General features: G+C 42.2%; 2 protein-coding genes across 5 annotated transcripts in view; both read right to left on the bottom strand.

The window, feature by feature from the left end:
- Positions 1-261: 261 nt before the first annotated feature.
- On the bottom strand, positions 262-11,348 carry LOC115380107 (trans-1,2-dihydrobenzene-1,2-diol dehydrogenase-like). The gene is made up of 7 exons (XM_030081163.1): positions 11,156-11,348; positions 9,252-9,363; positions 7,546-7,709; positions 6,372-6,624; positions 5,735-5,859; positions 2,253-2,403; positions 262-944 (listed from the first exon to the last, which is right to left on the bottom strand). The coding sequence occupies exons 1-7, from the start codon at positions 11,243-11,245 to the stop codon at positions 832-834; spliced, it is 1,008 nt and encodes a 335-aa protein (XP_029937023.1). The 5' UTR covers positions 11,246-11,348; the 3' UTR covers positions 262-831.
- Positions 11,349-18,356: 7,008 nt separating this feature from the next.
- myo1b (myosin IB) overlaps positions 18,357-25,125 on the bottom strand; it is an 85,748-nt gene continuing 78,979 nt past the window's right edge. For all 4 annotated transcript variants that reach the window (XM_030081156.1, XM_030081157.1, XM_030081159.1 and 1 more), the window contains 7 exons: positions 23,458-23,532; positions 23,117-23,251; positions 22,884-22,990; positions 21,833-21,965; positions 21,182-21,334; positions 19,536-19,666; positions 18,357-19,272 (listed from right to left, as the gene is read on the bottom strand). In XM_030081156.1, coding sequence (XP_029937016.1) covers positions 19,140-19,272; positions 19,536-19,666; positions 21,182-21,334; positions 21,833-21,965; positions 22,884-22,990; positions 23,117-23,251; positions 23,458-23,532 — 867 coding nt within the window. In that variant the 3' untranslated portion in view covers positions 18,357-19,139. The remainder of the gene's footprint in view (positions 19,273-19,535; positions 19,667-21,181; positions 21,335-21,832; positions 21,966-22,883; positions 22,991-23,116; positions 23,252-23,457; positions 23,533-25,125) is intronic.

Raw genomic sequence — 25,125 nt, 5'->3', positions numbered from 1 at the left:
AAGTTAAACTGAACAAATGTGAAAACCAAAACTGTACCTAAGGCTTCAAAACAGAGTGGATAGAAAACAACAATCTCCATGTGAGCCTGATTTTGCAATGCAATATTAAAAGCACACACTGTTTATTATTTTAACATAAAACCACCACAGAACCAGTGAGTTGATTCACTTACGACAGAAAATCCAGTACAAAGAGAGGGAGATCTGCTATATGAAAGCTGGCACAAAATACTAACTTTAAATGAGAGGGAGAGAGAAAAGTTGCTACTAGAGTTTTTTAATCCAACAAACTGTAAATTGAACACATTTGACAGTGCAGTTTAAAATCAGAGAATTTGGAAAATGGTGACATCGCATCACAGGCCAACATGCATAATTGATGCATAAGACCCAGACTGCACAATTACAATGGCATCTTTTCTTTTTTTTTCTTTTACAAGGCAGAATCCTCACTCCAGAATGAGATAGATGTTCGCTTGTTAGAGAGATTCAAAATCACTGCTGTCAGAGAAAAGGGGTTTGAAGCGAAGCCCCTAAAATTTACAGGAAAGACAGAGACATCTTGATAATACGCGTCAAAATCTGCCCTCCAGCCTGGGTGTCGTTGTCAAATCCTGTTAGGCTGAACACATACGGCGATCATTCAGGATTCAGAGGCTGCAGAACAGAGTGTAGTGTGATTCCAGCTTCACCAAAATGCCCACCATTAACCCATGCATCATCCAAGATAGGAGACAGATTATGAATTGTAGCTCTGCGAGTGCGTGAGGGACCGGAGAGCTCTCCTGACATCTGTGACTGAGAACACGCTTGGAGGAGCGCGGCTGTCCGTCACTGGACGCCGTCCTGGTCGTATGTCACCCCCAGCTGCCTCCGGGCCTCGTCCATAACCTCCGCCAGCAGGCTGGAGTCACTCCACGGCATCCCTGGACTCTCCTTCAGTCCTGCAGGGGGAGGAAGACATCACAACTAACTGCAGCTATCACCAAGAAATACCGAATCCAGGAAGCACACCTGTGAAGGTTTTCACATGAAAATAACTCATGCATGTGTCAGTAATTTATTTTCCAGCTCTGCTCTTGCATCCAAAGAGCTGCAGGCTGTTTTGGGAGTTACTTCTTCCTTCAAAGTGCAGGCTTGAAAGTGAGATGTCCCCGTTTGTGAATGTGTGATGCAACACACCGATTAACCTTGCCACGCTTACACGGCGATCAGTGGCAGCGGCTTGATGGCTGATCACTGGAGCCGGCGCTTTGATTAATTATAGAAACCATTTGTCTCAGTTTAGAGCCATGAGAGCGCTTGGCTTGCTGGTGAGCGAGCAGAAGGAAAGGCGTCTAGCTGAACTCTCCGCTGCTTTGGTTTGATTTGATTTGATTATTTACACAAACAAGAAACTTTATAGAAGATACAAAATAAAGTTAGCAGGGAAATGTGAGGGAGAATTGCCTAAAAACTCTGAGCTGGCTTGAAAAGTTGCTTTCTTCAGACAGCATATCACTGGAAAGAAGTATACACAATTTGGATGAGGCATAACAATAAATAAAAAAAGTAAAAGAAGCATGACCTAGTATAGTACTTTGACAGAAATGCACCGCATAAATACCATCTATTACATAAGTATAATGAATTAAGTCATAGTCATAAGGCACACACATCAACAACACACACATAATACATGCAGGTATACCCATCCTATCATTAACAAAGAGTATACACTCATGTGATATGGCTTATAGTTTTCATAAGACAAGACAGAGAAATAAGAGAAAATAAGCACAAGCAATAAAATAGAAAAAAAAGGGAAAAACATGAAAATTGAAAAAAAAAAAGAAATTAGAAATACTAGGTGGCACGCTTAGCTGCTAGGTAATGGTTAACTCACTTGCCAGGCAATTCATTATTAGAAAAAATGACATATGATTTCTTCCCTTCACATGAACTAAAAAACAAATGCAAGATGACTGGTTGGTTCTAGTAAAGTTAAACACTCCATAATCTGACCATGTGTCTTTATCTTCACACAATTTGAAGTCACACTAAAAATAGTGTAATTTTAACTTTCATGATGTAAAAACAAGAATATCCGGGAGTGTAAATCCATGAAAACACGGCATAATCCTTCATCCATTTCTAATAAAACTTTCACTTTTTTTTTTTTTTTTGCAGTGAACGATATCTGCAGCATTTAGAAATGATGTACTGTAGGTGCGACACATATTTTTGTTTTTGTGTCTGACGGCCTGGTGTACCTTGGAGCAGACAGCGGCGCACCTCCTCGGCTTCGTATCGCAGGCCCGTGCTGTTGGTGAAGTTGAGCGGCATGCCAGGCTCCGGGAGCGGGAACTGCCTCTCCTTCCCGTTCACCTCCAAGGTGGTGGGGCACCACATGTGGTGGGGTACCTCATTTGGAAATACATCACTGTCACACCTCACTGCGCTCACCATGGAGTGCATATGGAAGGCTTACGGGCTTTGACAGTTTGTTGGATAACACAAATTAACTTTTCCATAATTTCTGTTAATGACATATTCAATCAAAAAGCCACCTCATGAACTCAAAACTGTGAATCATAAAGGCAATTTTTTCAATTAATCATGCATGTTCGGGCTGTAAACTTCTCGAACCGAGTCCGCGCCTCAACTCATTACAGAGTTGTTTAATTACAAAACTTTATGATTAACTTGTGCTGCACTTCAGCTGTTAATTCTGTTTCTTTGCTCGTCTTCCTGAAGTGAATAGCACCTGTCTCAGGGGTGGCAGGAAGTGAGGCAAAACAAAAAAACAATTTTAACACATACACAGAATTCTACTCATTACAACTGGTAAATAATACCTCAGTGTTTTGGGCAAAATACCCATTTTCCAACTTCCCCAGACTGAGACAAGATCTTCACCTCTGTACGTCCAGTGGTTTGGTTCCAATGGGTAGCATTTCATGTTAGCTTAGCATAAAGACTTGAAGTGTATGGGAGTCATTAGCCTAGCTCTATTGAAGAGAAATATAAACCTTACAGCAACACTGATGCTGTCATATTTACACAGTGGATCATGTGGATTTGAAATACACATCTGGGAATTTTAAAGAACAAATGAGAGTGATTTTAGGAGAAGTTAATTTGTGGTGGATCTTCCCCTACCTTCAGCGGTGTGTGGATCACTGCGATAGGCAGAAGGACAAATGAGTTCAGACGTTATAGTTCTCACCATCTAACTTCTCCTAAAACAACTCCAAGACGTGTGCATTGTGTAATAATATATGGTGTAAATAAGACAGATTCACAGTTGCTGTAAGGTTTTTTTTTTTTCACTTTGATGGAGCTAGGCTAACGACTCCCATAGATCTCAAGTCTTTATGCTAAGCTAACACGAAATACTACTCATTGGAATCTTGTCTCAGTCTGGGGAAGTCAAAAAAATGTGTATTTTGCCCCAAATGTTGTAGTATTCCTTTAAGTATCCTAACATCCTGTAGGCCTACTGAAACTGCTGCAGGACTTCTATTGATGATGTACAGTACAGGCCAAAAGTTTGGACACACCTTCTCATTCAATGCGTTTTCTTTATTTTCATGACTATTTACATTGTAGATTCTAACTGAAGGAATCAAAACTATGAATGAACACATGTGGAGTTATGTACTGAACAAAAAAAGGTGAAATAACTGAAAACATGTTTTATATTCTAGTTTCTTCAAAATAGCCACCCTTTGCTCTGATTACTGCTTTGCACACTCTTGGCATTCTCTCGATGAGCTTCAAGAGGTAGTCACCTGAAATGGTTTTCCAACAGTCTTGAAGGAGTTCCCAGAGGTGTTTAGCACTTGTTGGCCCCTTTGCCTTCACTCTGCGGTCCAGCTCACCCTAAACCATCTCGATTGGGTTCAGGTCCGGTGACTGTGGAGGCCAGGTAATCTGCCGCAGCACTCCATCACTCTCCTTCTTGGTCAAATAGCCCTTACACAGCCTGGAGGTGTGTTTGGGGTCATTGTCCTGTTGAAAAATAAATGATGGTCCAACTAAACGCAAACCGGATGGGATGGCATGTCGCTGCAGGATGCTGTGGTAGCCATGCTGGTTCAGTGTGCCTTCAATTTTGAATAAATCCCCAACAGTGTCACCAGCAAAACACCCCCACATCATCACACCTCCTCCTCCATGCTTCACAGTGGGAACCAGGCATGTGGAATCCATCCGTTCACCTTTTCTGCGTCTCACAAAGACACGGCGGTTGGAACCAAAGATCTCAGATTTGGACTCATCAGACCAAAGCACAGATTTCCACTGGTCTAATGTCCATTCCTTGTGTTTCTTGGCCCAAACAAATCTCTTCTGCTTGTTGCCTCTCCTTAGCAGTGGTTTCCTAGCAGCTATTTGACCATGAAGGCCTGATTGGCGCAGTCTCCTCTTAACAGTTGTTCTAGAGATGGGTCTGCTGCTAGAACTCTGTGTGGCATTTATCTGGTCTCTGATCTGAGCTGCTGTTAACTTGCAATTTCTGAGGCTGGTGACTCGGATGAACTTGTCCTCAGAAGCAGAGGTGACTCTTGGTCTTCCTTTCCTGGGTCGGTCCTCATGTGTGCCAGTTTCGTTGTAGCGCTTGATGGTTTTTGCGACTCCACTTGGGGACACATTTAAAGTTTTTGCAGTTTTCCGGACTGACTGACCTTCATTTCTTAAAGTAATGATGGCCACTCGTTTTTCTTTAGTTAGCTGATTGGTTCTTGCCATAATATGAATTTTAACAGTTGTCCAATAGGGCTGTCGGCTGTGTAGTAACCTGACTTCTGCACAACACAACTGATGGTCCCAACCCCATTGATAAAGCAAGAAATTCCACTACTTAACCCTGATAAGGCACACCTGTGAAGTGAAAACCATTTCAGGTTACTACCTCTTGAAGCTTATCGAGAGAATGCCAAGAGTGTGCAAAGCAGTAATCAGAGCAAAGGGTGGCTATTTTGAAGAAACTAGAATATAAAACATGTTTTCACTTATTTCACCTTTTTTGTTAAGTACATAACTCCACATGTGTTCATTCATAGTTTTGATTCCTTCAGTTAGAATCTACAATGTAAATTGTCATGAAAATAAAGAAAACGCATTGAATGAGAAGGTGTGTCCAAACTTTTGGCCTGTACTGTATGTCATGTTGTTATAAGGCAAGATTAAATATTTTAACCTATGATCCAATGCATAGTGACTGATAGTGACTGCTGTCATGATTAAATGATTGATTAAATGATGACAGTCACGTGAAACAGATTTCATGTTTGACTCCAGGCTGAGTCTGTTCCATTTACTAATTTTAATCAAATTAGCAAACAACGACGCTGGTGACAAAACATCATTACAACATGGAAATCACAAGGCAACATATTGCATAAAAATAAACACACTTTAGTCACCAAGAGTACACTGTAATCTAGTAGAGTAACTATAAATGTAGGTTAATGTGGCTGAAATGCTACTAATGAGTCTAGCTATGGACGCAAATAGGATGTGGATTATTTGTTGTCGCTAATAAAATAATTTCAAAATTGATGGTTTGTGTTTAATTATTGCTTTCTTTAATAAGTTGCCATGTAATGGGTAACTTGTTAAAATTATTCGGGTTTAATTTGCGATGACATTATTCTTTTCATAAGCGTGTGTGTTATGGACACCGCAGCTGGTTGGTCAATGGACGTAATGCTGTATGGAGAATTTTCTTGCGGTGTGTTGTGTGTGTTACCTTGATGGTGCCCTTGGTCCCAGAGATAACAGCATCACAGGTCAGCATCATGGTCATGGAGCAGGTGCACACGGCCATTCTGTTCCCAGAAAACTTCAGGACCAGAACCGCGGTCCCATCGACCCCTGGACACAAGGCACTGAAATCATTTTCAGTTTTCATTTAGCTAGTACCAATTGTTTACACTAATGAGATATTATATTAAAGTGCATGTCTAAGCTGAAGCCACTGTATTTCCATAACACAATGTATCAGTGTTGGCATTTTCTCAACTATGGTGTTAAGTTACATAGGTTACACACTACCAATTACTATATTTTTATTTTTGTGGCACCAGTCATTATGTACCATACTTGAAATTGTTCAGAAATGCTCCCAGTAGTCACTTTCACCAATACTGTTACTGCTGCAACTCTTGGATTCCCAGTTTCTATCGCAGTCTGGCTCAATATTCTTCTGTTTGCTGCAACCTGACTTCACCTTGACCTTCAATCAACCCCACATAACAAGGAATCGATACATTGTGGATATTATGGAAGCGTGTTGAATGAAGTCTATCCTCAAACAGTATTTAAACAATCTATTTTAGATACCATGTAGAAAATAGCCTGTCAACGTGCATCACTGTGACCATCACCTGTGTCGAGGCAATGTCCCGTGGCTTGGATGGACTCAGGCCTCTCGCCGTTGTAGACCATAAAGACAAACTGCAGACAGTAGATGCCCAAGTCCAGCAAGGCTCCCCCGCCCAGGTTCTTCTCCGCCAGTCGGGGGACATGGGTGAGCGGCGCTCCCAGGTCGGCCCTCACCATCTGAACTTCACCGACGTCCCCCTGGGCCAGGAGCCGTCTCACTTCCAGGGACACGGGGAAGAAACGTGTCCAGATCGCCTGCGGGGAAAGACGTTACGGATGGAACTGAGGAGAACAGTTCAGACAGAGAAACCAAAAGGCACATGTTCGGCTCAAGATAAAACAAAATAAAGCAAGACGGAAGAGCAAAACTAAGGCAGGGTCACAGAACTTGTTTGGGCCTGTATGGATAGCAGTTTTAATAATGAAAAGACATCACAGTCTGTTACCACAATACCAAGAGGCGCATGAATTTAGAATATATGGTAGGTATTAGTATATGAAAGATTTAGCCCATTTTAGTCCACATGTCCACAAAATCGCAGCCATTTAGCCCAAATATAATGAAATTTTATATACTTTTCAACATTCTTTTTTATCAGTTTTGAGTTTGGACAGGAATTACAGTACTGCCTTTTGACCAATATGTACTTGACTTCCATGAGTTGAACAGGAGACATATTTCAAAATGCGTCTCAAAGAAATAAACTGTATAACTTTGGTTAACATATCTGCAGAGTTTCAGGAAGACTGAACAAACTGCCAGAGAGTTCTGCTTAACTGTGAACTTGGCACAACTTTTTGTAATTTCATTTTTTAAAAACAGCCAAATGATGCACGAGATTCGGTTGATTGATTATGAGTTTGTGTACTTGAAGCCCCTGAAGCCGTCAACTGATTTTGTTTTTAACCAATTAGGACAACAACTGAAATTGCCTGTTGAGGAAAAAAAGGGTTTTGCATAAAATACAAATCCAAAATTATGATAAATCAAGATGGTGAATATTCCCTGTCCCAGTGGGAAAGTTGCAGATGTGTGTGCAAACACCCCAAAGCACCCAAAGTGTTTATTTTCCACCAACACATTGGCCCTCACTCCATTTAAAAATGATCCAGACGCTTCCAACTAAATATACTCGTTGGAAATGGCTCAACTTCTCACTTCTCACTTCAGCTTACCTCCATGAGGAAGACGTTGTTGTCCCGGGCCGCCGTGATGAGCGCCCTCACCTCCCTTGCATTCATGGCCAGCGGCTTCTCAACCAACACGCTCTTCCTGGATCTCATGAAGAGCGTGCCGCTGCTCAGGTGGTGTGGATGGATGGTGCCGACGTACACCACATCTACAGAGGGACAGGAAGTGCGATTATTCAGATGTGTCATGATGGAATACTTCACCGCAATACTTATCCAAGTTGCATGGAAAGGTAAACTCATAAAAAATGACCTGCCAGGAACCATTTTTTACCATCAGCCAAAATCATTATCATGCATTTTTCATGGAAATACATCACCTTCATTGTTTTCGGTGCTACTTTGTGTATCTAATTAGACACTGTGTGATATTTTAGGTTATTTTTTTTAACGTGCTCACTCGCTGACACAATGGATCAAGTTTGTGATTCATCATGGAGTGCAGCAGGATGCTACCATCTCAAAAATGCACTGGCCTCGGTGGAAGGTGAATTGATTGATTTATCCACCAAAAACAAATTTCTACTAGAGTTTGGGTTCTGGTGGAGGGTCATTTAAGATACCGTCTGATAATTTATTACACAGACAAGGGACTGCTGCAAGATACGACACTGAGCCGCCACGTCTAAATAAGTAAACTATCACTACTGCTGCATCCATCACATCCAAATTAGTGTATCAGAAAACAGACAGTTGCAAAAAAAATGCCACATTCTCCTATTCGGCAAACCAGTAACTGCTGGTCAGCATGGAGGGCAGCAGTCCTCTGATCTGTAAATCAAACAGCCCTCCGTCACACAGCCTACAGATTTAACACTGCGACCACAAAGTGCAACGCACCCGGCAGCAAAAAAAGCAGAAAAAACAAAATCAAGCTTGCTCTCACATCTTGTCCCGGCTCAGGACCCCCATGACAATAACTGACAAATAAACAGCCATCAAAAGAACATTACTCACAGCCACAGGCCTGTGGGCGCACCAGACTCCTACACACTATAACCTTATTACCTGCAACAGAGCTGCTCACAGACACACTGCGCATACTATTATACTATTATACTCTAAAACTGCAACTTGCTTATATCACTGGACCATAACTGAACTGATCTTTTTGTTTTGAGAAAGTGTATTAGGCAATATGTGAGCAAAAGTTTTCCTTATGAAATACATAGCCAAATCAGACAGACGGATCTCTGGATAAACTGTAAAATTTAGTCTGTTGCTGCAGGAGCCAAACAATTTCACATTTTCCTGCTGCTCATGCATGATTTTACTGCACAATGCACTGCTACATATGTGTTGATGCAGTTTTGTTGTGACCTTGTATGCATGACTTATTGTCGCACCTTCCAACACTGGGCAACAACAGAGCCCCTCTGGTGTAATGTGTGGCTAAAAAACACTTTGGCTTAGGAACAAAGGTCCAAACACCTCCCAGCTAGCTTCATTTGGTGAAAAAGTGAATTATCTAAGAGTCAGATTGTGGCAGACATATGTGCAGATGAGGAATTGTGCCACAAAAATCATTTAAATCAAACTGTATCAGAAAAATTGGAAATGTTGGTACAAGTTTTGGCATACTGGACCCTCTTGCACCAGGATACCCTGCTACCCCAATCAAGTGCATTTAATCAATCTAACATTTACACCAAATGTTAACCGCTGCAGAGTGGACTTGTGCAAGAACCAACCAATATCTGCGTCTTTGGCCAGCTCCTCATAACTTCCATAGGCTCGAGGGATGTTGTGCTTTTTAGCAAATTCCTGAGCGTGCTCCAGGTTCCTGGCCGCAACAGCCACAATCTGAGGATGAAAGTGGTAAAATAACAGGATCAGTGGTTCAGCTTTGATGTGCAGTGATCTTTACACGGTGGTGATATCCAAAAGATAAACAGCATGGGGTCTTGCCGGTGTTTTCAAGGTGAGAATGATCTTATCATGAACGCTGGGTGCAAACAAAGTGGACAATATAGGGTAAAAGTTACACCGCAATGTTAAAATGGTGTGTGCACAAGTTTAGTAAACACTGTTTAAGCTGCACGTATTAAAAAATGCAGCGTTTGTAACTGTAACATCCACCCATATGGACATGGCAAACAGCTATATGATGGCACGAATCATCCATAATTGAATGACTGAAAAAAATAAGTATTAATAAATGCAAAATAATCTAATGAGTAAAATATGCAGATAAAGCTGTCAGTAAGTAAATGAAAAATGTGAACATGATTAAATGATGAATAAAACAAGCAAGTGAAGACAAACAGATTTCCTTATTTATTTTCCTGCTAATTTATTTGCATACTTTTTTTGGTGTTTCCTGTCCTCGCCGTGAATTGAGATATATCAAACCAATCACCTCCAGCAGTTCAGGGGGAATAATCAAAGTGGGCTATAAAGTTTAGGGCAGAAAATATTTAGGTCTCAATGATTGATGCAGCTTATAAAATATTTCAAGCCCCGTGGCTTTATTCTCACAAAACGTATTGCTTATTGTATCTGAAATAAAATCCCCAACAGTGGAAAATGTGGACTGAATGTTTAATGGGTTTGTGCATAAACTCTCCTGCATTCCCAAGGCCTAAGTGGCCGGCTGCTGTGTGGATAACAGCCAGGAGCAGACTGGTGTTATTGATCTCCACACTGAAACATCTTTGTCTTGTGCAGTGGCAGCCAAAGCTCTCAGTCCTCCGTTCATCACAGTGTTCATCATCACAGCAGTGGGTCTGGCCCGTCCGCCTGCCAGTGGCCAATTTATAGCCTAATTGTGAATTTATGTTGACAGTGAAGTTCTACTTGTTTTGATGTCAGCCAAGAAGGCCCAAGGCAAATCCAGCGTATCACTATGCACCATGTCAGTCAGCCCATGGTATGTTCAAAACCACCTACATACTTGACATTCAACAGCCTCATTATCATCGCACAGGGGAATCACGGAAATAAAACTGAAACACAGTACACACTGAAACGCAAGGCTTCCATTCACAATTCATACAATTCATTTACCGCGTTCATAATTACTTTTTGCCACATATCAGACATGGCTGTGTATTTTGAAAATCAGGCATTATTCGATTTATTTATTTATTCATTTGTTTCTAACAATGTCTGAATACCTCTTCAACAATTTCACCTACAACAGCTGGAATGAAACCCTTCATTCGCCCCTTGGCTGCGACACCGCCAAACCTCCATTGAAATTCTGGTAGTTTAATGCTATATTGGTTGTCTGCAGACGATACACACATCGTAAAAGAAGCATACGAGTTTTCTTGAATCGTGAAGGCCTGCTGCTACATGCGGCATACGAGTCATTCACCAACACCGAGGTAAAAGTTAAAAATAAGACTATTAATTTCACTAATTTGCTCTCGTCCAATCGACGCACGGCCGTCATGTTACGGTGTATGTGATCCTGAGAGTCATACAGTTTTATTAACACAGTTCTGCACGGTGCTGAGAATATAACCCATTTAAGCGTCACCTCCATTCACTGCTATGCAACATGGAAGTTACTTTGTCAAAGCTGCTGCAGTCCAGTGGACACTTTGAACAGCGCTGTGATGTAACGAGTTACCGGCGTGGCTGACGTTACCTCGTGGTCCTGTGGAGCCAAGGTGCGCAGGGCCACCGTGAAGTCATGACTGATTTTGCCCGCACTGCAGATCCCCCAGCGTGTGGCCATTATAACTTATTGTGCGCTGAAAACACAAAGTTCAGTTTTTTTGTGAATGAAGTCCGTGCGGAGCTCCGGCGCTTGTAGATGAAGCCCCGCCCACCGCCGGCGCGTGATAATCGTTACACAATGGTGCAAGAGGCAAACCTTAAATTATGAAGTGGTTTCTTTTGAGCATAGCAGGACACATCACCATTCATAAAACTGATTTAAATGTTTCACATAATGGCCTGCTATGGAAATACATAATTTTTTATATAAATATTTTTATCTTCAAGCTTTTAAAAAACAAACATCTCTCCTTTTCTTTCTCTCTCTCTTCATCTCTCTTTCACACAGTGGAATAATATGTCTAATTGAATTTCACTGTATTCATAGCATCTTTTTAAACAAATGTCTCTAAATACTGTTCTAATCATTAAAAAAAAATATTGCTGTTGTGGATCACAGACACACAGTTTGTTTTTCACCCACCATAGTAATTTAGGTCAACTATATCTTGAATTTTTAGCATCCAGCCCAGATGTAGAGCAAGTTCCCTGACTAACATTCTTACACAGATATATATTTTTTGTCATTTCTGAATGTGAATTCTGAATTTCATGCTATGTGGGAAGGCCTGGCATTTTGCTGTTCTGTGTAGAGCTGGGCGATAACTGCATTTTAAGTCGTCGGCGTGTGTGTGTGTGTGTGTGTGTGTGTGTGTGCCTGCCTCAGGAGATTATAAATGCAGTCATGCTGCTGACCTTGCCATCTCTGCCACCCACAACCTGATGTGCAGATGGCACAAACCTCCTGAAGGAGTCCGTGCAGCTGACTGAGATGACTGTTTTCATTTTGTTTTGTTGCACATTTGAATCTTTTTCGTCTATCTTTTTCCCCCCAGATAAAGAGTAAGATGACAAGTCACAACAGGAACACTAAGATATAAGAGGAGAAAACAGTGATAAAAAATAAAGTGGTAATGAGATGTACAGTCACACTGAGTGGGTACCAGTGTGTGTGTCTCTCTGTGTGTGTGTGTGGTGTTTCAAGAGTCAGTCATCAGGGGGTTTTCATCTGAAGTGCGGCGTGATGGTCTTCCAGTCCCTCGTTGTGCTTTTTTGATGATTGCCTGTATGAATTGTGAATGGCTGGACGGATGCAGTTCTGCATGAAGTGATTGTACTCGTGTTGTTGATGTTGATTTGGGATGATGGGTGTGTGTGTGCACCGTCTTTATCGCTTCATCTTGGATTAGCTGGAGTCTCTTCATGTGATGTCGTGATGCTGTTATCCAGGGCACGGAGGGAGCTTTGTTCTGCTTTTAAATCTGTGACCTACTCTGCTCTGATCACTGGAAAAATCACCATCTTAACAAGTCATTTTCTCTCATATTCAGCATCAAAATCTTATTTTAATGCAAGGTTTAGAAAAACGTGTCTGTGGGATGAGATAATCCCACTTGTTTCCAAAGCTAACCAACTTGTTTCCCAAATTTTCTTAAATCAAGTGTCTTGTTTCCACAAATGTGAGCTTAGAGGAAACATCTTGAAACAATCAAACATGCATTGGAAACAACTGCAGGACAAGACAAATTTTTGAGACTAAACATGTGACTGAAAGACGTTTAAAGCTGCAGTTTTTGCAGGTTATTTTCTTCCAGACAGTGTTTTGAGATGTGCTAGATGTTCATTAGCTGGTTAACAAAGGAAATCAATGTGTTTTGTCCATTTTCTATTTGGCTGTAGAGTGATTTCTCTAACACCCGTGATCGGATTTTGGCAAAACTTTGAGGAATAATGTGCGTTATAGCCTGAGGAGGCACGCCAATATTTTTTAAACTTTGGATTTCGCCAGAACTTTCAGGAATGATGCATCTCACATTTTCTCAGTGTTACTGATCAGGTCAGGTCAGGGGTGCTGCACCCTGTGTTTGCTCATCCATGTGCTACATGCAGAATCCCGTACACCATCAATTCAATTTTTGCCACAACTTAGCGAGCAGAGCAAAAGCTGCGTCGGCTGCGGCTGCCCTGGCTGACTCGGAGCTGTCCTCTGAATCAGATCCAACACATTTCCATCACATTTATGCCATCTCCACTGGCAGCTCTGTAGGTCAAGTGGCCGATCTACATTTTAGCAGTGCAATAAAATGATTATGCTCTCATTAAATCTGAATGAATTAGAGGCCTGTAGCTGCGAGTGTGTGAAGGAGAGGATAGAAAATAAGGAGAGAGGGAATATTTGTTGGGCATTATGAGCAGTAAAGCCCATAATCACTTGTAGCTGATAGTTATCCAAATCCGTCCCTTATGGGGGGTGAAAGAGACAGACTTTGGATAAGACGACTATTTGACACGATAACTCGATATCCAGAGTTGCCAGAGCATTTGGAAAAACAGCTTTGATTGTTGATTTATAAAATAGAAAACAGCAAAATCATTTCTTCGTGACAGTGATGACAAATGATTATTGTTCTCAATGGCAGAAGGACATTTGTGGCATAACCGGAGATGAGTGTATTAGGAGAGAACTGCAAGAACACATGAACTTGAATTTGACTTTAAAATCTCCCATTCACTGTCATCAGTTCATGGCTTTTCGGAAGTTAACAGAAAAATATGCAAATAGTCCAGGTGGTACGTGTCAAATGTAAGGTGATATGTTCACTCTTTCATTAAAGCAGGAAACGTGATGCACTTTTACATTTTGGGGACTTGCGCATTACATTACATAACCAAATTATGTATTTTGCATCATATCCCCTTAACCAAATGTTGTAACACGGAATAGATGATGTCTATTGTTGTGTTTTGAAGGATTACATTGATACCACATACAACATCATCAGCTATTCAGGTGAATAGCTGATGGGGTATTCAGTGACATGAGAGGGAAACCACATTATGTGAGACAAACAAAATGGCTCAAAGCAATTGGAGACCATTGTGGACCATTTGAAGTCATTTTTTTGTGTTTGCCACACTGTTTCTAAGCTAAATTATTCAGGTCATATTGAATATTGTTCTGCTCTTTACAGTCACTGTATTGTCAGGCTTAATGAACAGGAGGATTAAGCTTGTAAAACTCAACATGCATGCAACAGACATGAGATTATGTTATGTAAGTCTAGTCACGGCTGCCACGAGGCATTTTTTTTTACGACGGCTCCATCTCTGAAAATGTTCAGGGCCCCAAACCTTACAAGCGTACCAAGTTTCATGCTGTTATGTAAAGGTGTGCATCATTTTCATGTATCACCTGGGCTAAAATATACTGTTTAAATGTTTTAAAAGCCTATGCAGTGGGGTTTTATGAGTCACATTTATATGAAGGTAGGAAAAAACAGACTCGGAGCCGGTGTGGACAGCAGCTGCTGATTAAACTGTGAGTCAACAGACGAGGACGAGCTGCTCCTGGTGCAGACTGAGCTTTACTGGACTCTGCCAAATGGGCTTGTAGGAGGAAGAAGACATATACTGCCTTATAATGTCCACTAGATGTCACCAAAGACTTCTCAATGTCGGCCACAGCATTATCACCCCCCCCCCCCCCCCCCCCCCCCCCCCCCCCCCAAACACACACACTCACACCCACCCACACACACTCCTCCAATTCCCCTTCCCTCTTTTGGTGAGGCAACTACCTTGCCCTTTCAAAATGACACTATAACAACTGTGTGTGTGCACTGTCGGATCACTGTGGCCCCACACAAAGAAACACCGTCGTCTGCTTTGTTTTCCAGCAAATATGAAATTAATCAAGTCAACAAAGCAATCCTCACCGCTTCTATGTGACTTTCATCCTAAGAAGCCCAGTGAGGATACTTGTTTGTGGTGCAGAATTATACAAGTGAGAGAAATTCAACTGTTCTTATTCTTGTTCTTCTCCCCTGGGGCCCCCGTCCAAGGACCCCTGGTTGTCCCCAGACCCTACTTCAGGAACCACCGTTCCCCCGTGGACGCAGTGCTGGTTTTGGTGCAGATCTGCGTCAGTGATTCTGAATACCACAGGCTTTGCAGGAGCTGGGATTGTGCTTTGTAGAGATCCTTGACACTCCCACTGAGGGCTCAAGCTCCACAGGGAGGCCGGGACTCCTCCTTCCTTTCCCAGCCTGTCGAGCGGTGGGAACTGGGTACGGGGCAGCCCAAAATGGTGCGCTATTTTTACCACTCTGTGCACAATCTGTCGAGGGCTGCTCCCCGGAGACCTGCTGCCGGCAGCGCTCCCCAAGCCGCGGAATTTAACCCCGGACAGCTCTCCCCAGATGTGATGGAAAACATCTGGCCAGCTGTTACACTACAAGGCCGGGCTGTTCACCCCCCCACACCCCTTCCAGGCCTCTCCCAGTCCCAGCCAACCCCCTGTTGATACCGCTGATAAATAGCAAGCCAGGCCGTCCCAGGAATGTGGGATTTAATCTGATGTTCTGATTTTACTTACAGTTGCCTGAGCACTGCGGGTGACACGTGAAGAGAACTTTGAATAAACGGAGGATGTGCATGACTAATGGTGCATCCCTCCTATTTATTATATATTTAGGACATTTTGTATATATATCCCTACTCTGCCTTATAATGAGCTTTAACAAAAACCATCTCATGTCATCCATATTAAGTAGGGATGGAAAAATATGTCCTGGAGGCCAGTATCAATATCTGATATCACCATGCATTTTAATAAGAATGGTAATACAAACACAGATGCAAAACAGGCAAAGCTTTTTGTACAGCCAGTTTCACTCTGTTGCTAAATTTTATTGTATTAAGTGACACGTTACTAGAAAAATAAAAGATGTTGGCCTATACTGATAGTCTACACTGCAAAAACTCAAAATCTTACCAAGATTATTTGTCTTATTTCAAGTCAAAAATGTCTTATTTCTAGTCAAAATATCTCATTACACTTAGAATAAGACATGATCACCTCAGAAGTAACTTGTTTTTAGACAATTGTCTCTTGTTTCAAGTGAAAATTTACTTGAAACAAGTGAAAATTTGCTTGTTTCATTGGCAAAATTTGTTTCTTGTTTCAAGCTAATCTTCACTTATTTCAAGTGAATTTTCACTTTTTCCACTGGCAAATTTTGCCAATGAAATTGTTACTTGTTTCAAGCAAATTTTCACTTGAAACAAGAGAAAATTGTCTAAAAACAAGTTATTTCTGAGGTGATCATGTCTTATTTTAAGTGTAATGAGATATTTTGACTAGAAATAAGGCATTTTTGACTTGAAATAAGACAAATAATCTTGGTAAGATTTTGAGTTTTTGCAGTGTAGTCATATATAAGACCATCCCTAAGGTCTAGATAATCTCTAGATAATGGTAACATTGGCAAAAATAAAATAAAATAAAATAAAATAAAATCCCAGACAGCCGACGTTATTTATTACTGCTTTTTATTTAATTTAAAAAAGATTACTTGTAAATGTTACATTGAGTTCTATTGAAACATTTCCATGTTCTTGTCTCTCAGCACAGGTAACATTAGGCACACAACAAGAATGCATACATCAAATTTGCAATTCTATCCATCGTTTACTTCAAACACTACACAGAGAAGAGAGCGGGGGGAGGAGGAAGATGTAACCTTAGCGAAGACTGCACTGAAATCTCAAGCTGTGCACAGCCAAGGAACAAATAAACAAGACTGGCACTGAGCTCAACCTTTCCCCCTGCGAGGAACAGGAACAACCGATCTCTCAAGTTCCCCCTGTGTCTTCTGTGGCATTACAAAAACACATTAAGAAAAACTTTTAAAAATCAAGGTACCCCTGTAGAATGCGAGAGACGTGACTGGACCACGTCCGGCTGTGCTATTCCCTCCTCGCGGATCACCAGAGAGACGATCGCTTGGCTTAAGAAATCAACGGTACAAAACCCTCTAAGAAAAACATCCGGATAAAGAATAGCGTATTAAATATACTTCAAAATATAGCACTCAGTTGCTTCTCTGATCATCGTCATCACCGGCGTGTGTGTGTAAATATGTGTATACCAAAGTCATACCAGACAGTAAAAGCTGTGGCTGGTCAGTTTCTCCTGCAAAACATCTCAAGAATAAATGGCCATGTTGCACTCAAAAGTTTGGGCTTTTACCTCCTCCTGGGAAATACACTGCAGTTATTATTAGCCCAGAGTGGCTCAAGCACTACGAGTAATAACAACCCAAGTCGCAATGGCAAAAAAAAAACATAGATATTTCAGCAACACGGCAATAAGAACTAGGATACTACGAACGCTCTGTCGATGCCAGGGCTACAGCTTTGGAGCCTATGTACAGCTTATGGTACAGTGCTTTGGGAGAGCATGCCTCCACTCTCCTGACAAACCGTGTCTAGGTTCCCCACTCTCTACCGGAAAAGCAAAACTTTGAGACAAGCTTATTTCCCCCTGTGCTCACGAGAATTTTTTTGATAAACGGGCTCTCTTTGCACCAGAGAAAACCCAAAGCTTTGGAGGGGACGTCGTCGTGGAAGGCCGGCGAACCTTCCAGTCCCCTTCGATTCTTGGGCGAGCCTCAATTACGCCTCCCAAAAAAACGCGAGGGCGGGAGGGTCTTCTTTGATTCATACACGACACACACCCATATGTTAAAGATATGGATCGCCATTGTAAAACGTTGGATGGCAAAGATACAGTTTACAAAAAAAAAAAAAACTCCATACATGCATTACACGAAATAAAGCTCGGAAAATGGTCAAACGGTCGAGAGCCGCTGTGTGCTTGAAGGAATGGAAATTGATCACATGGTGCAGTGCCGTCCAAGGAAAAAAAACAAAACAAAACAAAGCAAAAAACAACTGTATCTAAATTGTTTTGGCATGAACAATTACAGTAACCGACTGGGGTCAATCATCTCTATGGTTCCTGGTTACAGCACATGTCTGACTGTACACCGACACATGTGACACGTCGTGGGGCCCCGAAAGAACACGGGGGCCTTCTGAATGGCACGTAGGAACTGTGGATACAAAAGTGGTTTTACAATCACTTGGCAAATTACATTTGACAAGCATTGGCGCGTCTGCTGAACAGCCCACTGTGCGTTCCGTTAAATTAGTGGGCGCCAGAAACAAAAACACAATATATAGAGAGTAATAAAACATACAATCAAATCCATTTTTTTAGAACATCCTCTTTTTTTTTTTTTTTTTGTTTGATCACACCCAAGTGAAAACAAGTGCAGTCATTCAGTTTTGTTTTGTTTCTCAGAGAATAATAAATCTGCCCGGCGCAAAACCTCTCTGTTCATCATAATTCTTGGGAGTCTTCTCGGTCAGAGGCTCATCAAGAATGGATGACCCAAAGCCGGATGAGGCTGCGGCTCATCTCTCACTTCTCCACCCTGACACACCTCTGAAGATTGATTCAACATACAGGCATCGACAATCATCATCATCATCATCATTAACATCATCATCACTGGTAAACAGAGATCTCTTGTGCTCCACCAACAAGAAAATAATTTTTTTTTTTTTTTTTTTTTTTTTTTTTTTTGTTTTTCCCTCATCTCTTCACCCCAGTTTTACAAGACGACATGAGTAAAACATCAAACCTCTGTGGCATGCAACCCAATGGGGGCTCTCTCTACCAAAAAAGCGGCGGCGCGTTGTTGCCGCTACGGCGATGTCGCAGTAAATCTGATCAAAAGAGACCGAAGGAAACAACAACAACAACAACAACAACAACAACAACAAAAAACCCAACAACAACAAAATAAGTTGAATAATTGCACAGTCATTTTGGGGTTCAGGGTGGGGGACTCGGGGTGTAGGTGCTTGAGAGCAGAGTTCGGGGCCGGGTGGTGGTTTGGTGGTTAACTGTCCCCAGTCTGCACACTCAGTAATGGCGCTGGAGAGTAAGTGGAGAAGTGGGTGGCTGCGTTTTTTTTTTTGTTTGTTTGTTTTTTTTTTGTTTTTTACGCTGTTGTGGGCACCGACACCTCCAGTAGGCGGTTGTTCTTGCGCTTGCAGGACACGCTGTTGCCGTTCTTGGGGCCTCCCTGGATGAATTTCACGCACACCTTGTCCTGCTTGAACTGCACCAGGAACCTGCCGCACAGAAACATGAGCAGCATCTTTAAACACCGCGGCTAGACATCACATCTGAGACCAGAATGAAATAACAAGGTAAGGTGTAATTATTCATGCTCTACCACGTTTTGAAGCCTTGGGTGGATGCATACACCCTTTTCACATTAAGAAAACCCATGAAAGACAGAGCCATGCAAAGATGAGCATAACAATTTGATGGAAAAGAAAACAGAGGTTAGATGAGGCCAGAGGAGGCCAAATGAGGCAGAGTGCTGTCTTACTCATCGGAGATGTCGATGTTGAGCTGCTCCCTGTCTGCAGAGGTGCCGCCGGTGCGGTGGAGTTTGGTGATGATCTCTATCAGATGCTCGCTGCTGAGCAAAAAGTCTCCTTTGGCAGCTGAGGCAGACCCCTAATGTTAAGATAACACAATCAGTGAAGCTGCATCAAGCAATTTTGTACATTTGTGTTATGAACAATCAATCAATCAATCAAATTTTATTTATATGGCACCTTTCAAACACATGCATGATATTCAAGGTGCTTTACATCTTGATTGACAAATGAGCATAAAATAAGAAGTGAAAGGACAAGGAGATTGATGCACACATAAAATATGGTTAATTAAAAAAAAAAAAAACAAAAGATCAAGAAATAAGAGTGATCATACAAGAGAGTGAATAAAAAGATTTAAAACAATAAAAACACAGCAAAACAAAAAACCCAAGAATAAGATACTGAATAAAATATAAAAACAATGTGAAAACAATTTAAAACAATAAAGACAGCAATAAAAAATAAATAAATGAATAAATAACTCAAGAATAAGATATTGAGTAAAATATAAAAACAATATGAAAAACAATAAAATAGAATGTAGAATCAATCAACGAACAATGTTTGTTTTGCTCGTGATATATTTCAACTCGAGTGTGGGTGTTTGTATAAGCATGCATTTTCTTTGTTTAGCATGGAATGAACAAACTACATAAGAATGAATGAATGAACTTCAGTACCCAGAATTAAGTAAATCACACACACTTGCTCGTTTTTTTACCAACGTGTTTTATAGCAAAGAGACGAGAGAAGTGAAAAAATGTATTGTTGGTGGGTCCCACAGAACATTGCTCACTGCTGTTTGGGAGTTTTGGACAAACACACTGGACAGCTAACAGAAGATGATTCATTCTGTTTGGCGCCAGCAGGAAGAAAATGGAATACACCTCCTGTCTGCTAAGTGGGGGCGGCCGGCTTTTTTTCTGCCTAGCAACGGAGCGCCAGCAGAGAGCGGCGAGCTGACACAGAGCCAAGTCTCAAACAAACTCTTTCTCCAGATTTCTTCCACCTGAAAACTATCAATGTAGTTTCAAAAGATACAAAAAACCTGTCCAAGTACTTCTTCTATAACTATAAGACATAAGAATCAGTCATAATCTGTACTCAGGTACATCCTGTCTCATTGAAATGAACAGACTCAGGACCTGCCGCTTGTCTCTTAAGGTCGGGGGGCAGCAGTGTTGAGACAAATACAGAAAATAACTCCAAGGTTAGGTGCCTCACTTCTGTTTTGGATTTTACTTTGAAGTTTCGATGCATCGCGTCCTGCGGTTGAAGTTTTCCAATCAGCGTCCATGCATACACACACCGCAGTTCTGGGCAAATTGTATCAGTTAACTTCAATTAGCAGGGGCACTTTTCTCTGTTGGAGCTCCGCTTTGTGATTCAGGCTGATGAAGACATTCGCATCCTAGAAGCTGTATAATCAACCCAACAATTAAATGCACACCCGCCTACTTAGCAACTACCATTTAATGGCGTTTAAATACCTAAATGGACCAGCCAGCGCCGTATCGGTACATTACCCTCTAATGGCCGTGGCTCCGCTGACACTAGACATAACAGCTCTGGCCGTGCGGGGCTCCCTCACCTCTTTGAGTTTGAGAGCGAAGAAGCCGTCGCTCTGGGTGCTGACTGAGACGCTGGTGAGGTCGGGCAGGGGGACGCTGGCCTTCACCTGGCCCGTCTTCTGGTCAGCCAGGACGAAGCTGTTCTTGGTCAGCAGGAAGATACGAGCGGCGCCCTGAGAAACACAGCACACACTGTCTTCACCTCCTTGATTTTATGCTATTATCGCACCGCATGTCAGTACAACAAAGGCAGACGCACAGACAGAAAAGTGTTTTTTTTTTTTTTCCTGGTGCGTGAAGAGCTTCTTTGATCTTGTAAGTGGGACAGGGCTGAGAGTATAGCATGATAACTTCTAATAAAAACTCCCGTTCAGACACGTCTGGCATCTCCGGGAAAAAAAAAAAAAAATGTAGGAGTTGTAAAGGTGTCAGAAAGCATCTGTTTGCTGCAGACCTGGGTCAAAATAAAAAAAAAAAAAAAAAAAGCTGAGAGCTGGTTGAAATAGCTCAGATAGTCTTAGTGTTCTTGACTAGGCTTGACAAGTGAGGCAGAACTCCAAAAAAAAAAAAAGGTATGGTCCCAAACGTTTACACTGATATTTTTGGACTTTGACTTCGCACACACAACATGGCTGGTGAATATTTTATGGCCGGCGCGTGATCTCGGGTACCTTGCCGTTGGCCCGGTTGATTTTGTTGACCACGTCGGCCAGCAGAACCTTCTCGTCCACGGCGCTGTGCAGCTTCTGGTACTTGGGGTTCTTGCTGATCTCCAGGTAGTCTCCTTTGAACGGCTGGCTCACGCTGAGACCAAAGGCACAATCAAGGCGTTACACACACACACACAGGAAGTGATTCACAGGACATCGCACCACAACAGGCACTTTGCTATATGAGGCTTTGCGATTTAATGTACAATTAGAGACCAATCCTCTCATCAAAAAGAGAGTTAATCCGTCCATTTCATCTACACTACTCACAAAAAGTTAGGGATATTTGGCTTTTGGGTGAAATTTATGGAAAATGTAAAAAGTTCACGCTACAGTGATATTATATCATGAAAGTAGGGCATTTAAGTAGAAGCATGCACTGGTGATTTCCTCATCTCAAACAATTTCTTGAAACAAAAGCCAACAACAGTGGTGGATATACCACAACAAAAAATGTCAGTGTCAATAACTTGTCATGTGCCCTTGAGCATCAATTACAGCTTGACGACGACGTCTCATGCTGTTCACAAGTCGACTTATTGTCTGCTGAGGCATGGCATCCCACTCTTCTTGAAGGGCGGCCCTCAGGACATTGAGGTTCTGGGGTACAGAGCTCCAAGCCTCTACACGGCGACTCAGCTGATCCCATAGGTTTTCTATGGGATTCAGGTCTGGAGAAAGTGCAGGCCACTCCATCTGAGGTACCCCAGTCTCCAGCAGCCGTTCCCTAATGATACGACCTCGATGAGCTGGAGCATCAAACACCTGATGTGAATTTTGCCGTTAAACTCCTTGTTAGAGAACAGCAACTTGTGCACTGAACAGTTGGACATGTGCATTCAAAAGTTTACAGAAGGTCACATTAAGTTCACCTGGAAAGGTTAGAATGCATTTTAGGTTCATCCTGAAATTTCACCCGAAAGCCGAACATCCCTAACTTTTTGTGAGTAGTGTATTTATATATCTCTGACAGCTAGATAAACAGCACTCTGTTCATGTGCATTTCCACTACCTGCTGGGGTAGAGCGCCTTCTTATCCTTGAAGATCTCACTGGCCTCCAGCTTCTCCTCATAAACCGCCTTCTTCTCCTCGGTGAACTGGCTCCTGTACTTCTTGCACTGAACATACACACAAATACACATACACACACCAGCCAGCCTGCCATTACTACAAATAGCAGCACAACAGAAACTGTGAAATGCGGTAATGCTGGGGAAACTGGGCAGAATAATTCAATAACTGACCCTCCAGTGGTGGAAGATCCTCCTGAGCTCTCTGTGGGCTCCGTCCAGGAAGAGGTAAGGCCGGGCCGGCCAGTTCTTGTCTATGGGCGACATGGAGGGCATGTTTTTCTTCAAGCCCAGGAAGTATTTCTGCATCTGGACACAAACGCGCAAAATTAATACTGTATGACAAGAGAGCCCAGCTGGGTTTTGCTGCACTTCGGGAACACATTGCATTATACAGAGAACATATTGTTGGAAGAAAAATGCTTGCTTTCACTCGTGCGCGCCTAGCAGCTCCGTTTTTGTCGGTGTTTTTTTGCATTCACTCGTGAAGTGTGAAACATTCAAGGCCTTCTTACAATTCTCTGGATGGTGAAGTCGTAGATCTTTCTGCCGGCGTTTGCCCTGAAGAACTTCCTGTATTCACGCCGGACCTGTTAGAGTGGAAAAGAACAAGAGCTGTCAATCAACCTCGTGCCCGGGCAACTGGATGAGGAGCAGAGAAGAGAGAGGGAGGAAACTGACGGAGAGAACTGAGAGCAACACACAACAAACAGTACAGTACGACAAGACACTTGGTTAGTCACAAACAATTAACATGATACCACAAGAGCGACCGGCAAGGACACGCCGAGCTCCGAGCTGTGGACTCGTAATCAAACGTAATTAAAACATTGCTCCAAATTAAAATCGCTGAAAAGTCAATGATGGTTATGGCAAATGACCTTCATGCCGACTTTAATTGCACAAATTGAATTGTAAACAGGAGCACTGTGATGTGCTGTGTGGTCAATTAACATGATGAAAAGATTAAGGCTGCAATAAATGACCAGTTTATGAGGACATTGGTGTAAAACCGTAACAGACAGATAACGACCAAAAAAATAGGACACACACACACACACATATGCACAGATGACACACCTAAATGCAAAGAAATAACACAAGTGAGACAAATATTGCTTGCCACACAGAACAAGAGAGGCTTTCCATGGTTAGTTGCACAGTTGAGCATGCAGCGGATGCAAACATCACAGATAGACAGATCAGACACAGAGACAGACGGCCTCTGCCATATCAGTCAGGGTCAGCTGGTTTAAACACTCTGTGGGCTGCAGGCTTCAGGCACCAAAAAGAGAGAGGGGGAAAAAAAAAAAAAACATCTGTCATTCAGTGATCAGTTTCTTTGTCTAAAGCTGCAGGATCACCAGTGGACGTTTAACTTTAAAGAAAGAAACACTCCACCTCGCTGCTTCGACTGATCTGAATCCTCTCTAAGCTGACAGAGAGGCGCACGAGTGTGAAGGGAGCGCGCCCCTGAGAAGGTGCAGGAGTTTACTCTGATTTGCAGGCAGCTCGATGCCAGCCGGTCAACCTTGAACTCCGGGATAAGAAAGTTATCGAACTTCCACGAGGCTCCTGCTTTGACTCGGGAGCCTGGATCACACTTGATGTGCTTGACGCTTTACTCTCAGACAGAATGGAAGTAATTTGAAATGAGAGAAATCGTTTCCTGCTCCGTCACAATGAAGGTTTAATAACACACTGTCCTGACGACGCGAGGGTTTGTGCTATTTCACTTTACAGCCTCATGGTGGAAAGACGCTGTTGGTGAGAGAGAGCTGCAGGAAAGGTTTATATTGCAGTGCGTCTAATCTGGAGCCTGACTGATGCTGGATTTTGAGATCAGTAAAAAAACACTTAGAGGATGCTATATTGGCTACCATTTTTTAAAAATGTAAAAACACCGATTTGCAGCGAGGAGTCATCGCATTTGGTCGTGAAATACTTCTAATAAAGATTTATATGACCACTGAACAAGTATTTTTACTGCAATATTCAGTCGTTTTTGGCATACTGTCCAGCGTACACACCAGGATCGATACATCTGTGATGAGTCAGCGTCACTATATCATTAAGGCTTAATCGGGTCATCATTTTAATACACTCCAGCCGCGGGATCAATGCACAGGATGTGGCTGAGACCCAAATGCATTAAGGATCAGGTGTGTCGGTGGCGTAAGCTG

This window comes from Myripristis murdjan, chromosome 21 (assembly GCF_902150065.1).
Source record: "Myripristis murdjan chromosome 21, fMyrMur1.1, whole genome shotgun sequence".
In the NCBI taxonomy this organism is placed as follows: domain Eukaryota; kingdom Metazoa; phylum Chordata; class Actinopteri; order Holocentriformes; family Holocentridae; genus Myripristis; species Myripristis murdjan.
This window is presented reverse-complemented; position numbering and strand designations above follow the sequence as displayed.